Genomic DNA, 27,303 nt, shown 5'->3' with positions numbered 1-27,303 from the left:
GTTTTCCTCCTAGACTCACTCTCTGGCTACACCAAAGCTATTTCTTTCCAATGAGTGCCCCATCTGGGCCTCCAACAGTAATCATGTGTTAAGGAAGTTACTTATTTCTGTAAATTCAGCGAGGAACACAAACATTTACTCTTTGAAACAATGTAGGTTTTAAGGTACTCACTGATAGTTCCGATTTACAAATGCAGAAAGTGAAATTTTCTGAGATTAAAATCATTCGGATGCTGCAAAGGATTTTGAAAATGTTACTAGTGAGTATCTTAAGTTATGGAAAAGTGAATTCTATGATTCTGATATCATGTAATTTCCTCACAACGTGATAGGCTTAAAGAATACAAGAAGAAAAAAAAATTGAGTGGAACTAGACTTTCCCTTAACTCATATCCGAGTCATTCCTACCAGATTCTCATTCTTTACATAGCTTTTCAGCCCGATTGTACACACTTTCATCAGTGGGAATTATTCACTACTCTCGCAGAAAACTTGTATATAATCAGCTCTTCCTTCCTGTTCCAATTACAAGCTCTTCGATGCTTTGCTAATTCAACACCGAAAGACAGGCACGAAATGAATGGTTAGCGTTGCTTTTTCCTTTTTGGAGGGTGTGGGCATTTTATTTGTGTTTCTGCACTACTTGCATGCAATGCTTACATGGAGGCCAAAGAGGGTGTTGGATTCCTTGGAATTGGAGTTACAGCCAGTTGTGAGCCTCTATGTGAGTTCCTGGAACCCACAGGGGACCTGGGTTAAGTCCTCTTAACTGCTGAGCTTGTTAATTTGCAGGGCCCCCACCTCCCCACCCCTCGCCCTATTGCTTTCTTATACAGAATGTGGCCTCTGGGCTGGAGAGATGGCTCAGGAGTTAAGAGCACTGACTGCTCTTCCAGAGGATCTGAGTTCAATTCCCAGCATCCACATGATGACTCACAACCATCTGTAATGAGATATGCTGCCCACTTCTGTACAGTGTGCTCACAGAATGGGGCCTCCTATACTTCTCATGTGAAAGATATCCATCAAATTTGGTATGTGGACCTGTTTTTTTTTTTTTTTTTTAAGACCCCCAGATGTGGACCTTTCTGTTTGTTGGGGAATCTGGCGTGGCCTGTGGCTTTGGTCCTGTTGAGATGTCTTCAACCCTTTTAAAGAATGTCTGAGCCTCCCATGAAACTTTACTACGCCAGGTTTACCAGGAAATTTGGGTAGAAATGGGGTCAGTGACCCTCATCTTTTATAAAATCACGGAGTTTTGATAAAAGCTTTGAAAGCTCCAGTCCTGCACCTGCTCACTGCCATCATTAATCACTCCGAGACCATTCAAGATGCATCATGTGAGCTAAACTTCAGCTCTGTCAGACAGACGGGAACGTGGACCATCTCTGTGGACTTACCTGAACACCGTTTACAATAGGACTTTAATAAATGTATCTGAGAAGCAAAAAACATCCCCCCAAAAACTTTTTATTTAGCTTCTGACAGTTAACTAGGGGTTACTTAAAAACTGTCCATGTTGGGTGTGTTTAGGATGTATATGAAGACTATATTGGTTTGGGAATGCAGACAGGGTTTGGGGTTAAGAACGCTTACTGCTCTTTGAGAGAACTCAAATTCGTTCCCAACACCCGTATCAGGCAGCTCACAGTGCTTGAAACCCCAGTGCTAGAAGATCCTGTACCTCTATCATCAAGGTAACCCAAACTTTTGGGCACACACCTATATAAAGACACATATAAGTACATGTAATTTTAAATAGTAAAAATAAATCTTACAAAGACGAGTAAGGTGACATGTTTTCCATGTTCCCCCCCCCCCCCTTGTGTTGATTTAGGAAGGCAATCAAACCCCTACATAGAAAACTAACTTATGGACCTTGAGTATATAAAATAATAGGCAGTTGCACATTCCAAGCAACCTAACATGAAGTATTATATTCCTAAATTACAAGAGTCCAAATGGGTCATTCAAGTGAGTAAGTAAAACACCAGTTAAAAAAATACGTTGATTGTGTGTGTGTGTGTATGAGACAGAGAGAGAAGAGAGAGGAAGAGAGAGACAGAGACAGAGAGAGAGAGAAGAGAGAGGGAGAGAGAGACAGAGAGGAGAGGGAGAGACAGAGAGAGAAAGAGAGAGGAGAGAGAGGGAGAGGAGAGGGAGAGAGAGAGAGAAGAGAGAGGGAGAGAGAGGGAGAGAGAGAAGAGAGAGGGGGAGAGAGACACAGAGAGAGAGAGAGAGAGAGAGAGAGAGAGAGAGAGAGAGAGAGAGAGAGAAAGAGAGAAAAGGGGGGGAAGAGGTCAGAGAACAAATTATGGCAGTTGCCTCTCTCTCTGCTATGTGGTGGGCTAGGGACTGAACTCTGGTCTTTAGGCTTGGTGGTGTTATTACCTCTGGAACTATCACCCCGCCCCAACAACCCACTTATCTAAGAGCACCCACTAATCACATGCAACAGTTACCATGCAAGCCATTCTTTTCTTTTTCTGAGAACAAGAATCTTGGTGTTTTTAAAATACTGACTCAGAGATGTTTTAAGGTGAAGGTAAAACGTAACACTTCTGTAAGGAACTCATTCCTGGTAACCCATTTATTCAGCATCCTCAACAATAAAGTAATCAGAGTTGAAAACTTCAGTCTTTCATTACATGTTGCTCACCTATCTTTCAGTGGCAGTCTGACATCTGCTGCCCCTCCAAAAAACCCTCTTCTTCAGTCGCTTTCATATTGACAAGTGAAAGCATTGAAAAGAATATCCCGATTATTCCTCCAAAAAATGATCTGTCAGACACATTGCACTCTTTTCTGAGGTGGTCGTCTGTACAAGTGACTCCCTGGTCTGACCATGACTATACCAGCTCACGGTCACCTTGCATTGCAAGGCCACCAAACCATTGATTGCTCTCAATCATGGTCAGTTTTGTTCCATTCTGTTTTCAGAAATTATATAGAAATATATAAATTTGGTTTTTCAAGACAGGGGTTCTCTGTAGCCCTGGGTGTCCTGGAACTCACTCTGTAGACCATAGACCAGGCTGGTCTTGAACTCAGACATCTGCCTGTCTCTGCCTCCCAAGCGCTGGGATTAAAGGTGTGCACCACCACTGCCCAACTCCAGAAAGACTATTAAACCTCAGCAACCAGGTACAAATTTGGATTCGTACACATTGATTCTTTCATAATTAAAAATACAAGATAATAGTTTGCTGATCAATAAACAAAGTATTTATTCAGCACCCATGTGCCAAGCACAGTGCTAGGCACTGTGGTGGATACAAAAGTTAAGACGTAGTCCCTGCCCTTAAGGAGCTTACATTCTCATGAGGGAAACAAAACTAACATACATGTAGCAGCTAAGAACAGCACAAGACAATATATGATTTGGTATAAGAACTTTAGTATGGATTTGAAGCTTCATAAGGATTTAAAGAAGACAGTGAAATAGACCTCAGTTTTAAGATTTTAGTGTCAGGGTCTTCAAAGACTGAAGAAACTTAAATCGACCTCCCTGCCAGGGAGATGTAGGAGCAAGGTTCAGAGGAAGACACAAAATATGCATTTGATAAGGGCTAAGAGGTGACTGCTGACTTCGGAGTAGGGTGGCTTAAGGAGACAGGCAAGGTTCAAGAGCTTTACTGCAAACTCAAAATCATTAAGTAGCTTAGTCATCCCAAAGAGGATGGACCGGCAGGATCTTAGCTAACACAGACAACTCGCCTGTGAAAGGAAAATATAGCCACAAAATAAAACAGTGGCCAAGGGCATGACAGTTCTAGGAAGCATGTTACCCAACATGCCAATAGCTCCAATGTTTCCTAATTCCCAGAGGACCCTAGAGACAGTGTTATGGTTCCATTTCAAGATCCAGGATGGGGACGCTTGGCCTCGTGCAAGTACAAAAGAAATAGAAAAGACAGGAGGACACCGAATGACAGAAAAAGAAGTGGAAGAAACAAGTAAAAATTCATAGTGAAATAAACACACCAAAGTATATAAAATCTATCTCCATGGAGATGCAATTGGCATGTCCATTCGTTTTTTAAATGAACATATACTGTATTCCTGAAACAACAAAACAAAACGCCCTATGCTTGGGGTGTGCTTTTCGGTTATTTCTGGTACAATCAACCCAGGAAATGGCTCAAACTATACTCATGTAAGCTTAAGTGGTCACAGAATCCCATAATCCAATCTCACTCTTCTGTTGACTCGGTTCACGAAAAGGAAGTATGTTTTGGAAGAATCAGAATCAAGAGGTTTGCTGGGGAAATGAGGACTTTTTCTTGTGTCCCAGTGAGCACAGGGATCCGGTCAAACAACACAGGGCCAGGGACATGCCAAACTACCGAGAGGCCAGTGACGGAAGTCGACATTGTCAGGAGACAGTGCGGCACACAGCACGGCATTCTGCCACTAGGAATTCACATCCTGAACACCAGAAATTGCTTTAGGCTATACAACTAAAACACATTTTCTGTTTTCAATCATTAATGTGTACGGGTACTCACTGTTTAAAATGAATAGCTGGTGAAGATTTTAGAATTAAAAATCGGTCACAATAATGCCATTAATTAGCTAAATCTAAAATTAACTAAGGGAAAATAAATAAAACCTTAAAAAAACATTTCTGGCTTAAAAGCAAACAATAATAAAAATATATTCCCAAAAGCTACTGATAAAGCCTTCTTGAACAAAAACAATAATCAAACTTAAGAATCCCATAAGGCCATACAATCTAAGATTGTCATTAAACTTTAAAGATTTTTAAACAAGACAAAAGCAGTCCCATTGACGCGTGTCCCATAAAATTACAATGGTCTTCAGTTATTTACTAGTGTCATACTCATTCCATTCCTTATATTCCACTTAGTTGTTAAAATGCTTTCCACTTCAAATGTATCTGAAACTTTCCACCTAAGATGTTTACTAGAGCTTACTTAAGCCTATGTCAACATTTGAGAAAAATCTCATCTGAAAAGCAACTCAGCCTAAATAGGATGATCTGATCTGGGGAGTCCTGTGCCTCTTTAATGTTTATAAAAATGATCTTAGATCATCTTTCTGAGTTCTGATAAAGCAGCATGAATGGGAAACTGTTGAGTCAGACAAAATGTACCATCTTTGACAAGTATTCACTGAGCCATCAGTGTGGCTGCTTCCAAAGACCCTGATTTCTACCCGACTGGGAAGGTAAACCAGGCACTTGGCCCTGGAAAGTTTTTGAGCTTTTCTTGAAGTGAATGACAAGAGGAACACATGCCCAACTGCTGCCCATTCGTATTCCTGTGCTTTGACAAAGGGAGGCCATTACTAATCTGGGTATCTCTTCGTAGGGAAACTCCAGCTCAAAGAGATGCCACAGTTGCTTTTTGTTTACAGCTGGCTTCTCTATAGTCAGATTCCTTAGCTACAAGAAATTACCCTCCCTTCTCCCTCCTTCTGTGGTCTAAAGTTGAAGCTTTGTGGTTTTCAGATTGAGAACTATCTGAATGGCAGAAACCAATCTTCCTTCTATGAGGCTAGCACGCTGAACTAGAATTAGTCAGATGTACACAACGGCTGTGTATTTCCAATCTTGAAATGAAATCCAGTTGAAAGCCGTAGAGACATGAGGGCCGGCACGGAAACTGCTGTGCTCAAACATACGCAGGAGAGCAAGAACACATTACCATGATTTAAAAGATCACACGAAAGCTTAAATACAGTGTGAGAGAGATGGAATTCAGTTTTATTTTGTCCTCTCTGTAACTTCCATTACACCACGGCCTTGTCTATCAAAGAAGAGGAGGAGGAAACCCTGCCTTATGCTGCTGAGCTCCAGCGTACGTTAACAACCCATGTACTTGTTAGAGGCAGCAGGCAGGGTATCTGTTTCTCCAGTTTTTGGCTCCAAGAGGTTATACTTTTAGTACCAGCATAGTGAGGAACCCCTGGCAAACTGCTGGAAATGTCTTCTGTGTTAGTCAATGTACCATCCCGTAAAGTGCTTCTGGAGTTAAAAATCTGTCAAGCTGTCAAAACTGTCCACGCTTTTGCAACAAGGGATAAAAGATCCCAATGGACATTTCACTGAGTCTTTCTCAGATGGGTCTCGTAATTGGCACAGCTGCTTTACCCTCCAAGGCGCTGGCCCTCACCCCAGGCGAAGCCTCCCGGCCGCTCTTCAGGTAGTGGGTTGTAATTGGGATCCTCATCTGGCGTATCAAAAATAGTCCTCCTAAAACACAGAGACCATTCAGTGACAGAGCCACCTTATATTGGAAGTACTATAAAGCAGTCCCCAGAGGGCTTCCACAAATAGGTTAGTATTGTCCCTGCCTGCCAACTAAAGAAGTATTAAAGGCTCTATACTTATTTAACATTTACATTAATATTTACCTCTTATACTAATTTTTACTATGGAAGCAATAAATGCTGATGGGGCACCTGGACTGTCAAATTCACAGGCACATAAAAAGAATGGTGGTTGCTGGATGACAGAAATAGGGAGCTACTTAGTGGGCAGAGTTTTAGGATTACAAGATAAAACCTTCTAAGGACAGTGGCCATCGTAGCACATCATAAATGTACATACCACCACTGAACTGTTCATTTAACAACCACTAGGACAGTGAATTCCATGTTGGAGTGTGTGGACTCAAGTTACCAGGACATCCGCCACTCCAGACACAGAAGGAAAAGCAATAATTGATGTTGATGTCTATTAGTAAGGGAGTAATATAATTATGTTAAATATGAACTACAGAGTATATCATGTAGCCACTAAAATTCTCTAGGCCATTTATAATGGAAAAGTAGTTTTTTTTCCTTTTTTTCTTTTTCAAGACAGGGTTTCTCTGTGTAGCCCTGGCTTTCCTGGAACTGGATCTATAAACCAGGCTGGCATCAAACTCAGAAATCTACCTGCCTCTGCCTCCTGAGTTCTGGAATTTTAAGTGTGCACTACCATACCCACCTAGAAAAAGTAATTATTGCACACTAAGAAATGACATTTTAAGAAAATACATAGACGGGGGCTGGAGAGATGGCTCAGCAATGAGGAGTACTTACAACACCTGCAGAGGACCCAGGTTTGGTTTCCAGCACCCACATCAGAGGATTACAAGCACCTGTAAGTCTAGTTTCAGGGGATACATCGTTCTCTGGCCTTTCTAGACATATGCATCCTTGCATACTGTGCACATAAAATGTAGGCATACAGTGTCACAAACACATTTATGAAATAAATCTTTGAAAAATTAAAATTATATAGCTATTAAAAAAGTGTATACAGCCGGGCGGTGGCGGCACACGCCTGTAATCCCAGCACTCTGGGAGGCAGAGGCAGGCGGATTTATGAGTTCGAGGCCAGCCTGGTCTACAGAGTGAGTTCCAGGACAGCCAGGGCTACATACAGAAACCCTGTCTCGACAAAACCAAATCCAAAAAGCCAAAATAAATAAATAAATAAATAAATAAATAAATAAACAAATAAATAAATAAATAAATAAATAAAGTGTATACAATTACCTAGACCCAAGTGGTCAGCTCTAAACACATCTATGTACAAGCAACATTAGATGGACTAAATAGGTAAATAGATTTTCTGTATGTCTGTATAATAATGAAAGAGGTCATGACTTGAAGAGGGAGTGGGGGAGACACAGAATGAGTTGAAGGGGAGAAAGGGGGAAGTAGAGATGATGCCAATACAGTAATCACGTAGGAAATTACCAAGAAAATATCTAGACAGTGAAAGACGCAAGACTGCTTATTGCAAACCCAGCCCAGGGAAACCGCTATGTATAAGTAGAATTACAGAAGATTTATTTCCTTCCTTTTTTTAAAAATGTTTGATGTTGTTGTTATTGTTAATTAAAAAAATTTTTTTCCCTAAGATGGCCTCTTGCTATGGTACCTAGGTTGGCGTCAAACTTTGAATTCATCTGCCTCAGCCTTCAGAGTAGGTGGGGCAAAGGTACTAGCATACCTCATTAGCTCATTCTTTTTCTTTTTAAGATCAATTTTCCATTTTAGTTCTTTTTTTTAAGATTTATTTGTGTATTTTATGTATACGGGTATTTTGTCTGCATGTGTATCTGTACACCAAAAGAGGGCATAAAATCCATGGGACTATAGTTATGGACAGTTGTTAGCAGTCAGTGCGTGCTAGGAACTGAACCTGGGTCTTCTGGAGGGGCAGCTGGTCCTGTAACCACTGAACCACATTCATTCTTTTGCGCTTAACTATTCCACGACAGACAGCTTCTATCAAATCATTTTGTTGCCTCAGTAGAGCTCCTCTTTCATGTAATAGTTCCCAAGAACACAAAATTCTAGAGCAGAATATGGTCTTAAAAATCTAAACTGTAGCTCTAGAAACTGCAGTATAAAAATGAAGAGATGTGTTCTGAGTCACACTGCTTGTTGGTGGATCAGCCAGTGCAGCTTCAGGTCCAAAGCCGCGTCAGTCCTGTTTCCCCGTGTCTCCACCACCGCTTTGCTGGTCAGAACACCATCAGCTTGTCCTCTGGACTGTGCTGCTCACTCTGCTGTTCACGACTCTCTATTTGGACCGCAGCTTTCACAAAACCTGCAGGCGCCCCTCTGGGTCACAAGTCCTAGTGGTCATTCAGGACAGTGACTGCAAAGTCACCCCATGATGTCAAGCGCTCAGTAATCATAACCCTGGTCCAATCTGTTTCTGGCCAATCCAAACGCTCCCCATTGCAGTCATGTTGCTCAATCTGTAAACACTTACTGATATGAACCAGGCACGGAGGGGGCCCAAAATAAATTGAGATCATGGTTTGTCTGCATGAAACATGAGACATGGAGTTAAATACTCACAAAATAGATGGTGTTTTCAGAATTCTTATTCCACCAGGCTGATTGGGAAATATATCTTCTAAGAAAAAATATATGTGCCCAACTGCAATACCTATAATCAACCAGAAATAAAGGATAAAAAAGATTAAAATTTCAAGTTTAAGTTCCCTGTCATCATATACTTTATTTAGGATAATTGTTAAAAAAAAAAAACAATGAGTTAATATCATTCAGATATAATTATTAAACAATCATGTAACAGCTATATATGAAGAATAAACAAAACAAAAATGAAAGACAGTGACAGATTACATTATCAGGTAAAATAGGAGGAAAAGCAGTGATAAGACACTCACCCAAAAGGTCCACTATGATTGAGTTCCCCAGCAACAGGGAAAACCCCATGAGCACCCAGGGTAGAAAGGGCGCCTGGAAGTTTAGAAGACCAAAGAAGTTCATGCGGACATACGGGTTCCTTCGGCTCCACACGTAGACCAGCATTATTGTAAAGGCCTGGCCTAAAAAAACTAAGCTCACAAACAAACCAAAAAGCTAGCAGATGGAATTAAGGAAAATATCAACCTGAAAGCTTACTAGGGAAGGCTAAGCAAAAGAGCAAAGGTTGCCCTTTAGCTAATATCTCAGTTAGAGAAGCTGAGCAGTGACATTTTTAAATCAAAAGAAGAAAAGTCTGAAATTAATTACCCAAGGCATCTGGGCAGAAACTGGCTTGGGCTGAATTATCTGGATTATAGCTACTATACACTAAAATTCTGCTTTTTTAGAAAAATTCCCCAAAATATGTATATGAGTGCTCTGTCTATATGCACATCAAAAGAGAGCATCAGATCACAGATGGTTGTGAGCCACCATGTGGTTGCTGGGAATTGAACCCTGGTTCTCTGGAAGAGCAGGGTGCTTGACCACTGAGCCATCTCTCTGGCCCTGTTTTTGTGATGCTCTTGCCTTTTTGAGAAACATTAATTCCTTCGACAGTAAGTACAGTGAAGCACACTCACCGCCAACACCTCACAGCAGCTGAGGCGGGCAGGCGGGAGCAAAGCCTTCATGGCACTCGGCAGTGCACTGTGTATGTGCACTGCACTCGGCACTGCACATACACAGAACAGATTCTCTTCTTTTTTTAAAAAAAGATTTGTTTATTTTATATATATGAGTATACTGTAGCTATCTTCAGACACATCAGAAGAGGGCTTCAGATCTCATTACGGATGGTTGTGAGCCACCATGTGGTTGCTGCTGGGTTTTGAACTCAGGACCTTCGGAAGAACAGTCAGTGCTCTTACCTGCTGAGCCATCTCACCAGCCCAGATTCTCTTCTTTTTAAAACCATTTGTAGGCTGGAGAGATGGCTCAGTGGTTAGGAGCACTGACTGCTTTTCCAAAGGTCGCCCAGCAACCACATGGTGGCTCACAACCACCTGCAATGGGGTCTGATGCCCTCTTCTGGTGTGTCTGAAGAGAGCAATGATGTACTCATATACATAAAATAAATAAATCATTAAAAAAAAAAGAAATTGTAAAACCATTTGTATTAGTCTTGACAGTGACTTAATACACATCTTCTTACTAACCGAGTTTAAAAGTGAAGTTACTGAGATGTAACTTCACTTTTTCAAGATAACACACCTGGGTTGAATCTTCTTGCCCAGCGGAGCCTCTTGTGCAACCTCTGGGCTTGGAAGCTGTCAAGGGGGCTGTGAAATAAATGGTAGGTCCTGAGGCTGCAATCTGGAGATCTATGTTTGTGTTTGTTCAAAATATCTAGTGAATCACGGGAGACAGATGAAAAGCTTGAGGAACAGATGACAGTCTGTTCTTTAATATTTTCCTGTATGCTATTTGTTGAAGGATACAGTCATTAAAAATCCACCAAAAAGGAACATAAATACAAAGTCTGCTGTCCGACCTCGGAAAGAGCCTTCTTCTAGCATTCGACAATAACGATATCTTAAGTTTCAAGTTAAGAAAATATTAGGCATATACATATAAAGAAGATAAAATGTAACGAACCATTGAAACATACTTAGGCTTTATACAATTTTTAAGTATTTAAGCTGCATTTCTCTAAGAATGTTTGAAGAGTAATCTGGTTTCTCTTTTTTCACATCAAGCATTTTAGGCAATGTCAAAACTAGCACCATATTTTCCAAAGCCTGTCTCGCTGGGATGCTAATTCAAATACTGCATGAACACCGGTCCAGCCGCCCTCACGTCTCTTCAGATTCGGAGTGTTGTCTTTCCCATGCTCAACGGCATGTTAGTTTGCACCATCCTTGGTTTGCTGATTTGGAAGCAACCTGGCAAAGCAGCCTTGGGCGACAGTTCCTTTTCCAGGCTGCGCAGACTAAGTTTCTCTGCTTCCTAGTCAATACAAACTGTAATGAAAAGCTTTTCATTACAAACTTATCAGAATGATATTCTTGGCAGGAAACACAGGAAACCATTTTAGGACAAAGTTCCCGGCACCCCTAAAGGCCTCTGCCCCCTAGCTGAGCAGGAGCACTAGGTATAGGAGGGAGGATGGGCTCAGCACACCCAGCTACCAACTGGCTCTCCAACCACGGCTCTTCCAGTCTTTATTCAAAGCTAAACAGGTCAAGCCAGCCGATATTCTGACATTGTCATTTTTAGCCTTGCAATCAAAATCTCCACTCTCAGAAACCCATTCCAAAACCTGGGAAAATTCTGTTGAGTTACCAATCTTTCGGGCTGCTTTACTACTGTGCCAGCTGCTGCTGATGTTAGTTTACAAATATGCCTACAATAAATCACAACTTCAGGACACTAATATCTTTTAACAGTTGGAACCTCCTTCAAAACATTATGATCTGATTACAAACTACAGGCCCAGAAGCTATAACTAAAAGGTTATAAAAATAAACAAGAGTAATAGTTTCAACTTATAGTATATACTAAGTTTTATATGTATAACATGTTTATATTACATACATACTATATAACCTAAAGTTTTTATGTTGACTCTATGTAATAAAGGATACAGAAAAATCATGTTAAACAAAAAATTGAATCCAACTGGACCAAAAAATAAGAAATTGGTGATTAGCCTCCAGATCTGCAGGGGAGTTGTAGGGGTAGGGGAGAGATCAAGAGAAAGACACATTAAGTAAAATACATGACCAGGAAACATTTCTATACTAAGATCAAAACAATATCTTATGACTCTGAGGCTCCAAAGTCCTAGGTGGGATACATTCAAACAAGGTACCCAATCTGATTCTGGATTTCTTCTGTGCTGCACAAGTTTGGGTGTGTGCACTCATATGCGTATGCATGTGCACGATGCTAATTTGACTATGAAATTTATATGGATGGTAGGACAAAAAACCTCAAAATCATGATTATCTTGTCTTAAACACAACACAAAAATCCACACTATGCCACTGGGTAAAAGCTAGGTTAGTGTGCAGAACAGAGTGCTTTTATATGTGTAGTCACCATAATCTAAATGAGTTTATAGGTACTAAAAATTTCAGTGATTCAGTATGTAAAGCTGCCAAGAAATGTTTTTGTATTAGCTATAGCATACTGGTAGAAAAATTCTAGTATAAACAGCCAGGTTCTGGTTTCAAGTCAACTTCCTTATAAGACAGAATTAATGTTCCTAGAGACAAGGAAAGATGCAGGTCCAGTCTCACCTACTCAACATACAACTACTCAGAAAGCTTTACATAATTTACTATCATAAGAGAGATAGGCAAGCCGGCAAGCCGGTGTGACTAACCGCACTTCATGCATAAGGAATTGCCGGAGGACAAGCAGATGGGTGGAGACTGTGACTGCAAACCTAGAACTCCCAATTCCAACCAGAACACAAGAATTTAACCTTGGATAGGGATGGTTGCTCATGTCTATAATCCTAGCACCAAGGAGGCCAGGCAGGAAGATCACAGAAGAATTGTTAAGTGCAAGAGTTGCCCAGGCTACATAAGAGACCTTGTCTTTAAAAAAAAAAAAGCTCAGTGAGGCACACCAAGAGGCTGAGAGGCAGGAGGACACCAAGAGTCATGCCACCACAGCTATAAGAGAAATAGACAGAAACAAAACAAAGAACCTAACCCTAGGCAGTTAAGCCAAACAGGCCAGAAAGAAGCAATCCTAGCAAAGGCCACAGGCATCCAGACTTGGCAAAGTCAAGGTTATCAGAGGACCGCTACATACACCCTTAAGCCCTTGATCACTGGTAATTTACTTGTGATAATACAGACAGAACTAGTCACTCAAGACAAACTCAGGGCATCTGTGAGGGAGTTTCTAGACTCAGACAGTCAAGGTGGAAAGGATGACACAGGTGAGCACCACTCCATGGGCTGGAGTCTTAGGAAAACGAAATAGGAGGACATGAGGGGAGCACTGCTACTCATAGCTCTTCAGCTGCAATGGGATCAACAGCCTGAAGCTCAGGATGCCACAATTTCCCAACCACAATGGTCGTTACCAACAAACTGTTAGCCCAAACAAACCCTTTCTTTCTTAAGTTGCTCTGTCACGTATTCTGGCACAGCCCAGAGAAAGGGAGCCAGCATTCTATTCACATGCAAACAATCCAGAGTTATAGCATTCTCATGCTAGTGAAGACACTACACAGAAAGAATAAGGTTGAGAGAGGCTCTCACAAGAAATACAACTTATCTGAGGGCACACAAAAGCCAATCTTGAAAGGCAAGCTAGAGTTCACTGGGTACAAGCCAGGGGAAAGCATCAACAAAGCGGAATTACAGCCACTTGAGGTCCTGCCTGCACTTCATCTAGAGTGTGAACGAACACCCTGCCATGAAAACATACTTCTCTTTAGCATTTTAACCACTGGAAAAAGACTTCTTCAAACTGTAGTTTAGAAAGTTTTAGATAATGGTATAAGACTTTTGTTAGTATAAGCTGACTTCTAGAAGACAGATCAATGTTAAAAGTTTTACCAGAACTGAGTTTATGAGCTGGACCATGAGGATTAATTAGCAACAGTGATAGGCCGGGTGGTGGAGGAGCACACCTGTAATCCCAGCACTCTGGGAGGCAGAGGCAGGTGAATTTCTGAGTTCGAGGCCAGCCTGGTCTACAGAGTGAGTTCCAGGACAGTCAGGGCTACACAGAGAAACCCTATCTCGAAAAAAATTAAATCCCCCCCTCCAAAAAAAACCCAAAACAACAGTGATAGATGTGTCTGGTGGTAAAATAAAGCTATCCTCCTGTGAGACTCCCTGAGCAGCTAGCTCAAAAGTTTATTCTCAAATCATATTATTATTGCTGTTGTTGTTGGTTGTTGTTACTGTTGTGTGTTAAGGCAATTCCTTGCTGTGTAGTTCAAGGTGGGCTCAGGTTCCTGACTGCTGGGATTATGGCCACAACTAGTTCTTAACTAGTTGTAGTCAAATATAAAATCTCAACACATCAAAAACACACTAAAAGCTATTTTCTTAAGACAGCGTCTCTCTATATAGCCCAAGCTTATCCAGCACTTGCCATCCTCCTGCTTACCGGCCTGCACCTGGCGCCATCCCTGGCAATTCTAATTTGGTATATGATGAGGAGTTCACAAATGCCTAGCAGCTCTTAAATGATTCTGGAGTTTGTTAGGCTGTGGAATTCCCTCTTTACATCTCAACAAGATTTGTGATCAGAGCTTCCCCTGGGCTATTTTTTGAGACTGTATTGACAGGATTTACTACTTACTAAACGATATGAAAAAAAGATAGTGAAAACATTAATTATAGTTGCTATAGACCACTTACTTGAAAGTGTTTAAAAATTAATTCAGGATTGAAGTATAACTGAAAAGGTGTGATCAATTCCAACTGCTGAAATGGAAAAAGAGCTTCTTGAAACAGATCAAACACAAAACGAAATTTCATCATGAACAACAAAGGATTAGTAGATCTAATAGTTTCTGTCCCTTGAAATAAATTTCTGACTTGCTTGTGACAGCTGGTAAGAGATTCTTTAGAATTTGCACAACTGTTTTGTATCAACACACACTGTAAGTTTTATGTTGCAATATTTGAGGATGCTACAAGGCAAGAGGGTGGAAATATTTTAGAGACAAGCCAATAGCATCTTTTACAAATCTGTGTGCCATGTGGTCACCACCTCAAACAGCTGGGTGAGACAACTTGAAATAAGAGATTTAAGACCCTGCTACTATTAGGACTAAGTACAGATGGTCAGACACTTATATACATAGGCCGCCTTTTGAAAGATGTTTCCAGATCACTCGAGATTTCTATACTCAATATAATAGTCTGTGAACCTAGCGGACCTTACTCCCACTAGTGACCAGGACATTGCTAGACCTCTTAGACACATTTTTGGGTGGGCGGCTCCCGCACTTCTGATTCACTACAGGTCTGGATTTCATCTGTCTGAAACTGACCTGGCCCTTCATGAAGGAGTACACCCTTCTCAGGTTACTGGCTTGGCACCCTTGGGAATATCCCAAACCCTAGAGTCCCTAGAGTCAGCTCCGGATGTCTCCACCCACCCCTAGGACCAGACCCACTGGGCTTCTCCGCGGCCCAAACCCGTTTTCTGAAGACGCAGTCATAGCTAGCCTGGAAAAGGAGAATGTGGCGCCACAGTTGCTCACCACGGCCGCGGTGGTGAGGACGCAGGCGGTAGTGTAGGCGCGGCTGACCGGCGGGATCTGCAGGTACTCCAGCCGGAGGCTCTGGTACGCCATCTTTCCCACCGCGCCTGCCCCCCTTCCCCTTCCGCCAGTATGCCAGGCGGCGGGGCGGACTCAAAGCTGGCCTTCAGCCTACCCAATACTGTCCAATCAGCGCTGCGTACTCGGACAGTCACCAATCGCTGGCGCCTTGGGGCCGCGCACCCACCAATCAAGAGTTGCGCCTCTGCGTCGGCCCATCCTTACTTCTCCGCCTACCAACGCAGAGAGAAAGTACCAGTTCCTTCCGCCAATCCCTGCCGGCCACAGCTAGCTTTCCCTCCTAGTCTCTTTCCTTTTACCAATCGCAGTGCCTCCTTTTGACCCACGGCTAGCCAATCAGGAGTGCGATCCATCCCGCCTTTGCGTTCGTTCGCAGAGGCAGGTCTCAGTCGAGTCTGTGGAGCCGGTGTCGCCGCCTTTTTCCAGCAGCTCTGTATAGTTTGAAGGAAGTGGCGGGAAGCCGGTGTGTGGCGGAATCCATCACTCCCGGGATCGCTTCGGTAAGGGCTGAGTGCGCTCTGAGGAGGAGCGGAAAGGACAGGACCGGAGGACTGGCGTCGGGGCGGCGGAGCGTTCTGTAGGGAATCCCTCGGGTCTGTCCTGGCTGGGCGCGGAGACCTAGAGTTCCCGACATGCATCGCGGCCGCGGGGTGGGACGGGAGGGAGCGGGAGCTGGAGGAAGCGCTTCCCGTTCTTCGGTTTCTGGGCCTTGTCAGTGGTGGTCGTAGGCTCTGAAGTCCATTACATTCGTCGAGACGGTGTGGAACCTCCCGTGCTTATCTCCAGCCGCAGGAACTCTAATCTAGCAGAGAAGAGACGGTAGATGAAATAATAGCACTGAAGGGAAAGCGGAGGCGGTTCTTCAGGGGTGTGTATTCGATCGAACTGGCTCTTGAATCTGCGCCTAATGCGTGCCTACTTGAAGGAAAGAAAATAGAATTAGGTTGGGTTGGAGCAAAGACTGTCCTGGTCGTGGCAGACGTATTCAGTAAGTTATAAAGAAGCATTAAAAATTGTGGGGCAGAAATGTGACTGTCGAGACTGGTAGGACCCAAGTAAAAAGTTGGAGAGAATGGCATTTAGAAGTAAGACTATAAGACGTAGTTGAACCGGCCTGTGTCTCCTAGCCACTTTGAAGGCTGAAGCCAGAGGATTTGTTGCATCCTGAAGTTCTAGGCCAGTGTGGACAACGCTGAGGAGAGTGGGAGCAAACATTGAAGGAGTGAGTTTAGCAACTTGTTGGTAAAACTGCATCTTTATAGCTACTGCCTCATCACAACATTGGTAGTGTCCAACAGAGAAAAGGCAAAATTGGAACTTTTCTCAGAACTGGAAGTTTGGACGTAGGAATTTGGTTATATAATCAATGGTACATCAATCCAGGAATGTCGAGAACTTTGAGGCAAAGTTAGAGTGCAAACGTAAGAGAATTATAGGGTGCAGGTTGTCAGCAGATTGACCCATCTGGGTAATTTGTAACGGATGATTGTCCTACTCGGATAATGAAAATAGAATCTTTTAGGAAAGTCATCTCAATATAAACAACATATGTAAAGGTGGAAGGGGGAAAGTAGTTTCAATGTCCAAACAGCATGTGAAGCCAGATGGCCCTAGTTTCTAAAATACCGTGTGGGGCTGGGGATCTAGTGCTAGAGTGCTTACCTAGTATGTAAAAGGCCCTGGGCAGACTCCTTAGCTATATGCAAATAAAGTAACAAGTCTCCCCAGAAGATAGCATAGGAAGCTCTCCATCATCAGCTGACTTCTTCTGTTATGATTAGAAGGTCAATTAATACCTCTAAGGCTCCTAGCAATTAAAGTGAAAATGAAGAACTGTTTTGAGACCCAGTTTTGAAATACAAAGGATGTTTGTCTTCCTGTACTAGTTATACATATGCAAAACCAATTTTCTAACCCATCAGTTATTGTGTTAGAGTAGTGAGGAATGAATCCGTCTCATTACCAAGCTAGAGTGAAGACACAGACACAAAGTACACATGCTCCACTTAAAAGAATTCAGTCTTGAGTCGCAGAATATTGTGCCTTGATGTGGACTGTCGTCAATCTTATCATTGTGGCTTGCCAGCGAAGCATATCCTTAGCTGCACCTGCAGAATCTTATGCAGTATCAAGGACCAAATCAGAAAAACCTCATTAATCTATTTCGATGTCATAGCCTGACTTTTATCTGGTTCCTCACTATCTTTTTATTTATTTTTTTTAAATGTAGGTATTTTTTTTCTCTCTTTTCTTTGCCTGCATGTAAATATTCACCATGTATGTGCCTGGTTTACTTGGTGGCCAGGAGACATTGGATTCCTTGAGACTGGAGACAGTTGAGAGTCAGCACATGGGTGCTGGGAACTGAACCTGGGTCTTACACAAGAACAGCTGGAGCTCTTAACCACTGAGTCATTTCCCCATCCTCACTATTGTTTGTTTGTTGTTTAATAATTTTATTTTTATATTTTGAAATGTATGTGTATGAATGTTTTGTTTACATGTATGTATATGCACTATGTGTGTGTGCCTGGTCTCCTAAAGAGGTTAGGACAGGACTTTAGATGCCCCTAACTAGAGTTATGGATGGTTATAAGCCACTATGTAGGTGTTGGGAACTGAACCCAGGTCTTCTGCAACAAGTGTTATTAACCTCTAGCCCAATTTCTCACTATCTTAAGACATTTTAAAAATTTATTTTTGTTTTTTGTGTTTTGAATGTTTGCCCACGTGTATGTGTGTCGCACTGTGTACCGTGCCTGAGGTGATCAAAGGAGGGTGTCAGATCCCCTGAAACTGGAATGATGGATAGTAGCTGTAGGAAGAGAGTAGTAGGATTGGAGAGTGCATAGACGTGGGCCCAGGGCACGGAAGAGTAGGGTCAGAGAAGACAGTTGGTTGTGGAGGAGAGAAGATTGAGTGGGGGCCAGAGAAGAGAGGGATTGAGCAGAGACAAGAGGAGACAGTTGGAAGTGACCTGGGCTAGCGGACTGAGAAGAGAAGACAGTGACAGATGATCCAGGGATGCTGAGCTGAGCCAGAGAAGGCACTGTTAGGAGACAGGAGAAGAACTCACAAACAAAATAGCTAAAAAAGAAAAAAAAAAAGAATAAAAGCTACAATTGTGAGGTTTTATGTGGATTCTGGAAACCAAATCTGGGTCCTCTGCAAGAGCAGCAGGTGGACTTAACTGCTGAGCCATCCTTTCAGCTTAGCTCTTCATCGCCTGATGTGTGCTCACAAGTCTGACCAGGTCTCTTGATTATGTGGTTGGTGGGGAAGGATTGTCTTATTTTACACTGTATCAGTGCTCCTGACACTGCAGTTGCAGATGGCACAGGTCTAAGGAGAATGGGTTTACTTCCCATGTACAGTTGACTGTGTGCCACCCTTTCTCTTCTCCGTTTTGGAACAGCACCTTCCTACTAAATTGGCCACAAGTTAGGTAGGGCATGGATGTGGGCCATGGGTGGAGAGGGAGGATAGATGAACCCTTAAAAGAAGTATTTTTTAAATAACATTTCTGATAGTAAGATGCCTGAACCAGCCGGGCAGTGGTGGTGCACACCTTTTAATCCCAGCACTTGGAAGGCAGGGGCAGGTGGATTTCTGAGTTCAAGGCCAGTCTGATCTACAGAGTGAGTTCCAGGACAGCCAGGGCTACACAGAGAAACCTTGTCTCTGGGGAAAAAAAAAGATGTTTGAACCAGGGTCTGGAATATATGTAGTTGATTGATAGGATTTTACCTAACATGTATGATGCCCTAGTTCAGATCCCAGTATTTAAAAAAAAAAAAAAAGTGCTAGAACCCAATGAAGTGTTTGTCACAAAGAGCATGGGCACTTTATCTGGGATATGTGTATATGGTAGAACTGCTATACTACTGTGGTCAGAGTCAGTCAAGCAAATGAGCACAATGATATGAAATGACAAGGACATTAAAATGTAATATGTGTATATGAGGCTGTTTGCAGGGGCTGGAGAGGTGGCTCTATAGTTAAGGGCTCTTTTGCTGCCTTTGCAGAGGACCTGAGTGGGATTCCTAGCACTCATATCTGTTTGTAACTCCAGCTCCAGCAGACCTAACTAACACCTGTTTTTTGTGGGCATCTTCATGTATGTGTACATACACATAAAAAGTGACTTCTAGGTCAACCAAACCTACTTGTCCAAAAACAACAACACAAATTTTAAGAGTATAGTTCTAGCATTCTGCTTCTTGGGAGGCTAAGGTAGAAAAATTGAAAATTTGAGGCTAGCCTATGCAACGTAGTGGTGCTCTGTGTCAACAAAACAAAACCCTAGAGGAACATAATCTATGAGAAATGTTTAGGAAGGAAAACTCTTTCCAGTCCAGAGATAATCTATGAATAACACTACAAAAACAAATTCTATTTATATAGCTGTATTGTTATTACCCCTGTTTTAAAACCAATACATGTATAAATTTTCAAGGGTGGTTGTACCCAGACTTCTCATAAGTTGTCTATACCACTGGCTATATATTTTAAACAGTTAATTCTTTAAAAAGTTTATCTGGTAGTTGATGCAGCTTGTAGATTATATTGAGTGCCCTTATCCGGGAATGCCAAGATTAAGCTCCTGTGTCCATAAGGAAATCGATGGCGTGGTTGTAGATGCTTACACTGGAAAGGAATGCCACTCAGGACCTTAAAACAAGTGAGGGTATAGGCTCGGTCATTTCATTGGATTTTTATCAGATGGTTAGCGTAGAAGACAAGGGAACTGAGGACATTTATAATGAGGTAATTAAAATGGCAGATCATGGGGCCTAAAAGGAAGCGGGGAGGAAGTTAATTGGAAGGACTGGGAGCAAGAAAGCAAAGGTTGGGGGCAGGGGTGGAGGAAGATTGTGGGAGGTGCAATGTGAGTGACAGTTGGACTAGCAGGAGGGGTTGAAGATGTAGCTAAGTCAATAGAGTGCTTACCTGGGCCCTGGGTTCTAAACCTAGCACCACATAAAAAGTTGGGCTTGCTTATGATCTTAGGATCCCAGCATTCTGGTGGTAGAGGTAGAAGGATCAAGAGTTCAAGACCATCTTCAGCTGTATCTCAGGTTTGAGGCCAGCTTCATCCACATGAGACCCTGTTACAAATGAAAGAGTTTGAGGCCAACCCATAGGCTCCACAGCAAGAAATTGTCTTGAGAGGTGGGTATATAGGGGATGGGATGGGGTGGGGAGGGAAGAGCCACAAGTAGATGATTGAAGCTCAGAAGACCAGGCCTCTAGGATGTTGAGGCCGTCTGTTAAACTTTTAAAGTTACCCAGGATAACAGAATTGAGGTTGGGTTTGTGCCTAAGGTTTCAGTTAGAATAATTGAAAGAAATGAATAATGAAGAGGATATAGTTTTCCTATATTTGACTCAGATAGGCAAGGGCTGCTTCTGTCTTTCTGGACAGTTAAGGCTAGAAGAGACTTCAGGTATCTAAGGAGCACTCCTTAGTTTTTAATTTCTTTCTTTGTTTATTTACTTATCAGTAATGAGGTTTGTTACTTTCTGCTGGTGATGATGTCCAAATGAACATTTTTTTTCTTTTTGTACTTGCAGGTTTTCAGAGCTGAGAGTGAAAGTGAAGCAGGATGTCTGTGGATCCGATGGCCTACGAGGCCCAGTTCTTTGGCTTCACACCACAGACTTGTCTGCTGAGGATCTACGTAGCGTTTCAAGACCACCTGTTTGAAGTGATGCAGGCTGTTGAGCAGGTTATCCTAAAGAAGCTGGAGGGCATTCCAGACTGTGAGATTAGCCCTGTCCAGACTCGTAAATGCACAGAGAAGTTTCTTTGCTTCATGAAAGGACGCTTCGATAACCTTTTCAGCAAAATGGAGCAACTGATTTTGCAGTCGATTTTGTGTATTCCCCCAAACATCCTGCTTCCTGAAGACAAGTGTCAGGAGACAAATCCTTTCAGTGAAGAAAAATTCCAGCTTCTCAAACAGGAGATCAAAGAGTTACAGGAGAAATACAAAGTTGAATTATGTACTGAGCAAGCCCTTCTTGCAGAATTAGAGGAGCAAAAAACTGTTAAAGCCAAACTCAGAGAGACTTTGACTTTCTTTGATGAGCTTGAAAACATTGGCAGATATCAAGGAACTAGTAACTTTAGGGAGAGTTTGGTATCCCTGACCCAGAACTGCAGAAAACTCCAGAACATTATAGACAACGTAGAAAAAGAAAGCAAAAAACTGGAAACACAGTAATTTCTCAGTAGTGAAGAGAGAGAGCATATAAATAGGTAGCTTTTCTTTGTTTACTCTCTGTTTAAGGCCTTTGGGGGCCACATTCCCCTCCTTTCCTAGGTTACACAAAGCAAATCAGCAGATCTAAATTGCAGGCTGCAGTTCAGACCTCTAAAACAGCTTGTGTTCGTTTGCTTTTCTCCCTCTGGAACTTAGGTCGACCAACATGTGGGTGTCTCAGGATTTAACATGCCGCACTGGAGAGAAGCAGAAAGAGGAGCTCGAAGAAGGAAAAGGAAATCAAAGGGCAGCAGGGCACAGCAGAGGGGGGTCAGGGATATGGGATGACGTATAGTGCAATATTAAAGGGACATGTCCCATTGATAATGTAAGATTCAAGTCGAGCTTAGAAGGTGTTAGCCTCGCGCCTATGAGATCATTTTAGGCAAAGAAAATAGAAAACCCATGAAGTAGAGCATATTAATTAATTCACACAGCTGGAACAGATATGGCTGGTTTAGGATACACCTGTCATGTTCCATTCTATTTTTTGTAAGACAAGAGCTGGTGAGATGGGTGGGCAGGGAAAAGTACTTGTAGTACAAGCCTGGTGACCTGAGTAGGATTCCTAGAACCTACTTAAAGATGGAAAGAAAGCTTGGCTCCACAAAATTGTCCTCTGACTTCTAAAGGTACACTATAACATGTACTCTGCTGTCCTCCACATCGTGTATGCACACACAGTGTATGTGTGAGTGTGTGCTATTAAAAACTGACTTCTAAGCCGGGCGGTGGTGGCGCACACCTGTAATCCCAGCACTCTGGGAGGCAGAGGCAGGTGGTCGAGGCCAGCCTGGTCTAAAGAGTGAGTTCCAGGACAGCTAGGGCTATACAGAGAAACCCTGTCTCAAAAAAAAAAAAAAAAGAAAAAAACCCAAAAACTGACTTCTAGCTGGGTTTTATGCCATTGATCCCAGTACTCAGGAGGCAGAGGCAGGTGGACCTCTTAGGAGTTTAGCCTGGCTTACATAGAGTTCAGGGCAGCCAGGACTAAAGAGACCCCATCTCACAAAACAAAAACGCAACCTAAATGTGATTAATGATGCTTGTTATATTGGTAAAGCAGACTTTATTCAGGACCCTTAAGTTAGATATTGGAACCATTGCAGCAGAATTTTGTGTTGAGAAAGAGGTTAGATTCTGAATGTAAGAAAAAGAAGTTGGGAATGTGCAGCTAAAGGACAGAATGGGATTTGTTGGGACAAAGTGGGTATCATTGGATGGAAAATTACTAAAAGGGTTGGTGTAAGGGGTTTGAATGTATCCCACAAAATTCATGTTAAAACTCTGACTTCTTAGTGGTACACTGTTGAAGTTTATACTTTGATTAATGCCATTACTGTGGGAACAGGAGTGTTCTTTAGGGAGTAGATTTCCAACAAAAGTATGAGTTCAGGTCCTATCCTACTCTGGCATGATCTCACCATGTAACACCTCTACCATGGAAGAGACAGCAGGAAGGCATTTACCTTAACTTTGGACTCTACCTATAATAAATAATCTCTATATGTGTGATAAATAAATACTTCACTATTTACCTATTACCTTGTTGCTTAATATATGGGAAGAGACTTAATTCAACACTGGCTTTTGTGGGGGCAGTGCTTAAATAATGATGCCATAAGCCAAAGCTACTTCTGCTTTGGTCATGAGCCCTTTGTGATCTCAGTCCTTTTGACTGGCTGAAGGCAATGTGAGAGGATTAAACACTCATCTACAGGGCAAGTGGAACTGTGTCACCAGAGGAAAAACTGGTAAGGTCAAGCAGTAATTGAGAATGGTAGGTGTTTGAATCTCTTCTGGACCAGATTACTGTCCTGGAGTGACTGGAGGACTGGGACAACTGGTTGTGTAGCATAGAAACCTGGAGTTCTCTATGCTGATGTCTAAATGGGTCCTGGAGGGTTTAAGCTAATAAGTTTCCCTTCAAAAGGTATTTAATCTCTGGTCCATCTAGAGTAAGTCATGTGCATCATTTTTCACCATGAATAAATAGTTTGGGAAAGCAAGGACTGTTTCCTCCCTAAGGACCGCCTTTGGGGAGATCCTTCCTCATAATGAGCAGTGCCTAAATTTCCTACAGAAAGCCCCTCCCTCATTCCTGACACCCTGAGCTAAGTCTGATTCCTCCAGCCTTGGACTTATTTCAGGCCCACCCGCCTCGTGATTCCCTGTGTCATCTGGGTGCCCAAGAGTTTGAGAACCGCAGCTTCTCTCTCAGCCCCTACCATTTCCTGCCCAGAGAAACATGGGCCTGGGTCCCACAGGAGCCTGGCATCCCAACAGAGAATGGAATGTAGCCTAGTGCCCCTGTTTCACACTGGTGTAGGTCTGACAGCCCAGCAGTGAAGGGAAACGCAGAACCACAGTCATCATCTTGGCCCAGCCAGTACAGCACTTTTATCAGTAACAGCTTGCACTGGGAACTTGCTAACTGGGATAAGGAAGTAGCAAAAATGCAACTTTTGGCTTTGGTACTTTATATTTCCAGAACAGATTCTTTGCAAGAACAAGAACCTGGTGGTAGTAAGCAGTTATCCCTGGAGTTCAGCAAGAGACCTTAGAGAAAAGCTAACCCTCTCTAACTTTGTTGTTTGGCTTTTTGTTTTGATTTGTTGAGGCAAGGTTTCATGTGATCAGATTGGTCTCTACATCCAAAATGCTGGGTTTACTACACCTGGCTTACTGTTTTTACTTAGATAAAAATCACATTCATTTCCAGTTTAGCACATTGGAAAACTAGTTGAATGGGGATCCCTCAAAGATACATTTGTATTTTAATTTCTGGGACTTAAGTGTTGCCTTAAAGAGTCTCTGTAAATATAATTAAGTATGAAAAGATCATTTTGAATTTTCTTGGGCCCTAATCCAGTGATAATAAATATACCTTCAAATGAAAGATTTAAGATGAAAGACATCTCTTGGAGTGCTACAGCCACAAGGTGGAAGAGGCTGGGCACAGATCCTTAGAGTTTCCAGCAGTGACCCTGTGGACACACTGTAGATTTCTGGTCTTCCACAGCTGTGAGAATACATTTTTGGTGTTCTGGGTCGCTGAGGTTTTTTTTTTTTTTTTTTAATAGCTGTAGATCTAGTGAGATCAGAGTAAGATAACTGATAAGGGTATAAGATACCTGTTAGGAAAGTGAAATCTGAGACCTTTTGTATTGTCTCAGCAAAGTTCTAACATCTCTCTCAAGCATAATATTGTTTCATAGTCAGAAAGGCTTCATGTGTGATGGCTTCTGCACATCACTGACAACTTAGAACACTGGCCCCAAACAACTGGCACTGGGTCAATTTTGATCTGCTGGAAGTAGATATCTGATATTTTACCTGCCTACAGTATAAATAGCACTTCAGTTTTTATTTGAGAAGTTATTTTCATGTTGTCTGTTAAATTGTCCCTTTTGGCCAAAAGTAAATATGTGATCCCAGCTAGGTCAATAAGGATATGGAATTTTGAAAATACATGTTTTTGGTATTAGGGACTGAACCTAGCTAGAGTGTTCACACTAAGCTATACCACTCAACTATACTCCTGCATTCCTGGAATTTGAACAACATAAACCAAAAGGACGGGTATGCTTGATTTTTATTTTATGAGTGTTTTGTCTACATGTGCATGGTGTCCCTGCAGAGGCCAGAAGAGAGTGCTGGATCTGTAGAACTGGAGTTGGGGAAGCCCAAACCCTGTCCTCTAAGAACCATGAGTGCTTTTAGCTGCCAAGTCCTTTCTCCGTCTCACAGGTAATTTTTTTTTTTAATGGTGAAACCCTAAAAGGCTATTATTAGACAAGAAAAGACCTGAGAATTTGGACAAGACAACCTCAAAATTAATATATTGTTGTAGAATCAGTATAGGGAAGCGGTCACCTATGAAATAGTGGAGGGATGCATGGTCACTGTGGGAAAACCTAACAGGAAAGTGGGCCAGACATATGATGATCCTGAGGCAACATGTGGATGATGGGAGAACAGGTTAGAAGATACAGGCCACCCAGCATTGGGAGACAGGTGGGAGGGTCTCAAAAGTTCAAGGCCAGGCTGGTCACAGAGGAATGAGCAACTGTATGGAAAGAAAAGTAATTGAATCTTGGGTATGAGTGGGCTTGATGTATGGTAGGTGGTCGGAGAATGCTAAAGGCTGGAGTACAACAGGAGAGAGAATATTTGTGGGACAGTAGTGCATCCTGAAATAAGGGACAATATAGGTTAGTTTTTGCTGTACTGGGTATGGGACCTAGGGTTCAAAACATTGAACCACACCCCAACTGGGGCTGGATATTTGAGAGTTTAAGTTTTATCTTTGTGTATGCCATATGTTTGCTAGTGCTTGTGAAGGCCAGAAGAGGGTATCAGACCCCTTGGAGCTGGGGTTAACGGGTGATTGGGAGCTGACCAACATAGGTACTAGGAACTTTACTCCAGTCCTCTGGAAGAGCTGCAAGCATTCTTTTGTTATTTCATTGATTGGGTTGGGTTGGGTTGGGGGTCGGGGCAGATGGCTGGGTGTTATTTTCTCTTATATTTCAAGGTAACATCCATTACTGAGGGAAGTCAGGGAAGTCTCAAGCCAGGAATCAGAAACTGAAGCAGAGACCACTGAAAGGTGCTACGTACCCTCTATGACTTGCTCATCCAGCTTTTAAAATTAAAATACAGTTGTAATTTCCCTTTCCTTCCTCTCCCATGTCCCTCTTTTCAAATTCATGGTCCTTTTGTTACATTGTACCATGGTACCGAGTATCTGGCGCAGGCCTGGGGGATTAAAAAACACAGACACAGGTCATTCTGCAAAGAGAATGCCAAAACCTTACTGAGAGACCAGCAATATATATACTAGAGGCCAGGGAAGAGAACAGGAAAAATCAATTATAGTCATAGGTCAGGCACCTGGGAAGTCCATACCACACCAGGCAGGAAGGCAGGAATCAAGCTAAGCCACGGGATGTTTTGCTCTCAAGAAACCTGTGCAAACAGCTCAGCTGGGGGGCATTGAGCCAAGCTCTCTGGTTCCCAACACTTAGATATCTGGAAAGTCTCATGATAACAGAATAATAGCGAATGTTGAGAAGTGGGTAATTTGGTTTGGGGACTAGAGGAAGGAATTTACTGTCAGGATTAGATGATACAGTCATACCTAGGAGGACACCTACTTCACACCCACTGTGAAGTGAGAGACAATAGGGGATGTGTGCTTGGAAGGCATTAGCCCATACACAGGGATTCAGGGCACCTGGGCATTCTTATACTGAGCCATGAGCGATGGCACCATGTGGCAAAGTCAGACTGCTGTTACGGGGTTGTGGGAACAGGAATCTGGACATGGCGGCAGATGCCACAGTGGGGCCTGTATAACTATTTGGTGTGGAGAGATTCTGTACCTAGAAATGCTGTGTAATCAAGTCAGCTTTACAGGGACAGTGGGGGATGTTTTAAAGAAAAGGGAGTGAAACTAGAGCAGAACAGGAAATCTGTCAGGGCCATCATACAGTTGGAAGTTAATGGACAACTGAATACAGA

The 27,303-nt window shown here is 42.4% G+C and overlaps 2 protein-coding genes across 5 annotated transcripts; one reads left to right on the top strand and one right to left on the bottom strand.

The window, feature by feature from the left end:
• Positions 1-5,700: 5,700 nt before the first annotated feature.
• On the bottom strand, positions 5,701-15,608 carry Derl2 (derlin 2). The gene is made up of 7 exons (XM_052196660.1): positions 15,431-15,608; positions 14,580-14,645; positions 11,832-11,905; positions 10,686-10,779; positions 9,165-9,360; positions 8,830-8,920; positions 5,701-6,217 (listed from the first exon to the last, which is right to left on the bottom strand). The coding sequence occupies exons 1-7, from the start codon at positions 15,521-15,523 to the stop codon at positions 6,112-6,114; spliced, it is 720 nt and encodes a 239-aa protein (XP_052052620.1). The 5' UTR covers positions 15,524-15,608; the 3' UTR covers positions 5,701-6,111.
• A 306-nt stretch (positions 15,609-15,914) lies between these two features.
• Positions 15,915-22,658, top strand: Mis12 (MIS12 kinetochore complex component). Of its 4 annotated transcripts, none has more exons than XM_052196665.1 (3): positions 15,932-16,011; positions 20,522-20,683; positions 21,086-22,658. In XM_052196665.1, exon 3 carries the CDS (start codon positions 21,118-21,120, stop codon positions 21,736-21,738), a length of 621 nt encoding a protein of 206 aa, XP_052052625.1. In that variant the 5' UTR covers positions 15,932-16,011; positions 20,522-20,683; positions 21,086-21,117; the 3' UTR covers positions 21,739-22,658. The 4 variants fall into 4 exon arrangements, with proteins under 4 accessions (XP_052052624.1, XP_052052625.1, XP_052052626.1 ...); XM_052196666.1 differs by lacking the exon at positions 15,932-16,011 and adding an exon at positions 16,177-16,379; XM_052196664.1 differs by lacking the exon at positions 20,522-20,683 and having other exon boundaries at positions 15,915-16,011.
• Positions 22,659-27,303: the final 4,645 nt, after the last annotated feature.

Source organism: Apodemus sylvaticus, chromosome 10 (assembly GCF_947179515.1).
Source record: "Apodemus sylvaticus chromosome 10, mApoSyl1.1, whole genome shotgun sequence".
Classification (NCBI taxonomy): Eukaryota; Metazoa; Chordata; class Mammalia; order Rodentia; family Muridae; genus Apodemus; species Apodemus sylvaticus.
The sequence above is the reverse complement of the archived record's forward strand: the minus strand, read 5'-3'. Positions and strand labels throughout refer to the sequence as shown.

Bases quoted from the DNA above. Each gene is read 5' to 3' on its own strand.
- Derl2 (XM_052196660.1), bottom strand. From the start codon at position 15,523: ATGGCGTACCAGAGCCTCCGGCTGGAGTACCTGCAGATCCCGCCGGTC. The intron at 11,906-14,579 runs GTAAGTGGTCTA...ACTCCCCTGCAG, and splicing joins TAATTTTTAAACACTTTCAA to ATCTGGAGGCTAATCACCAA. The intron at 9,361-10,685 runs GTATCCTTCAAC...TCCATCTGCTAG, and splicing joins TTGGTGGATTTTTAATGACT to CTTTTTGGTTTGTTTGTGAG.
- Mis12 (XM_052196664.1), top strand. From the start codon at position 21,118: ATGTCTGTGGATCCGATGGCCTACGAGGCCCAGTTCTTTGGCTTCACA.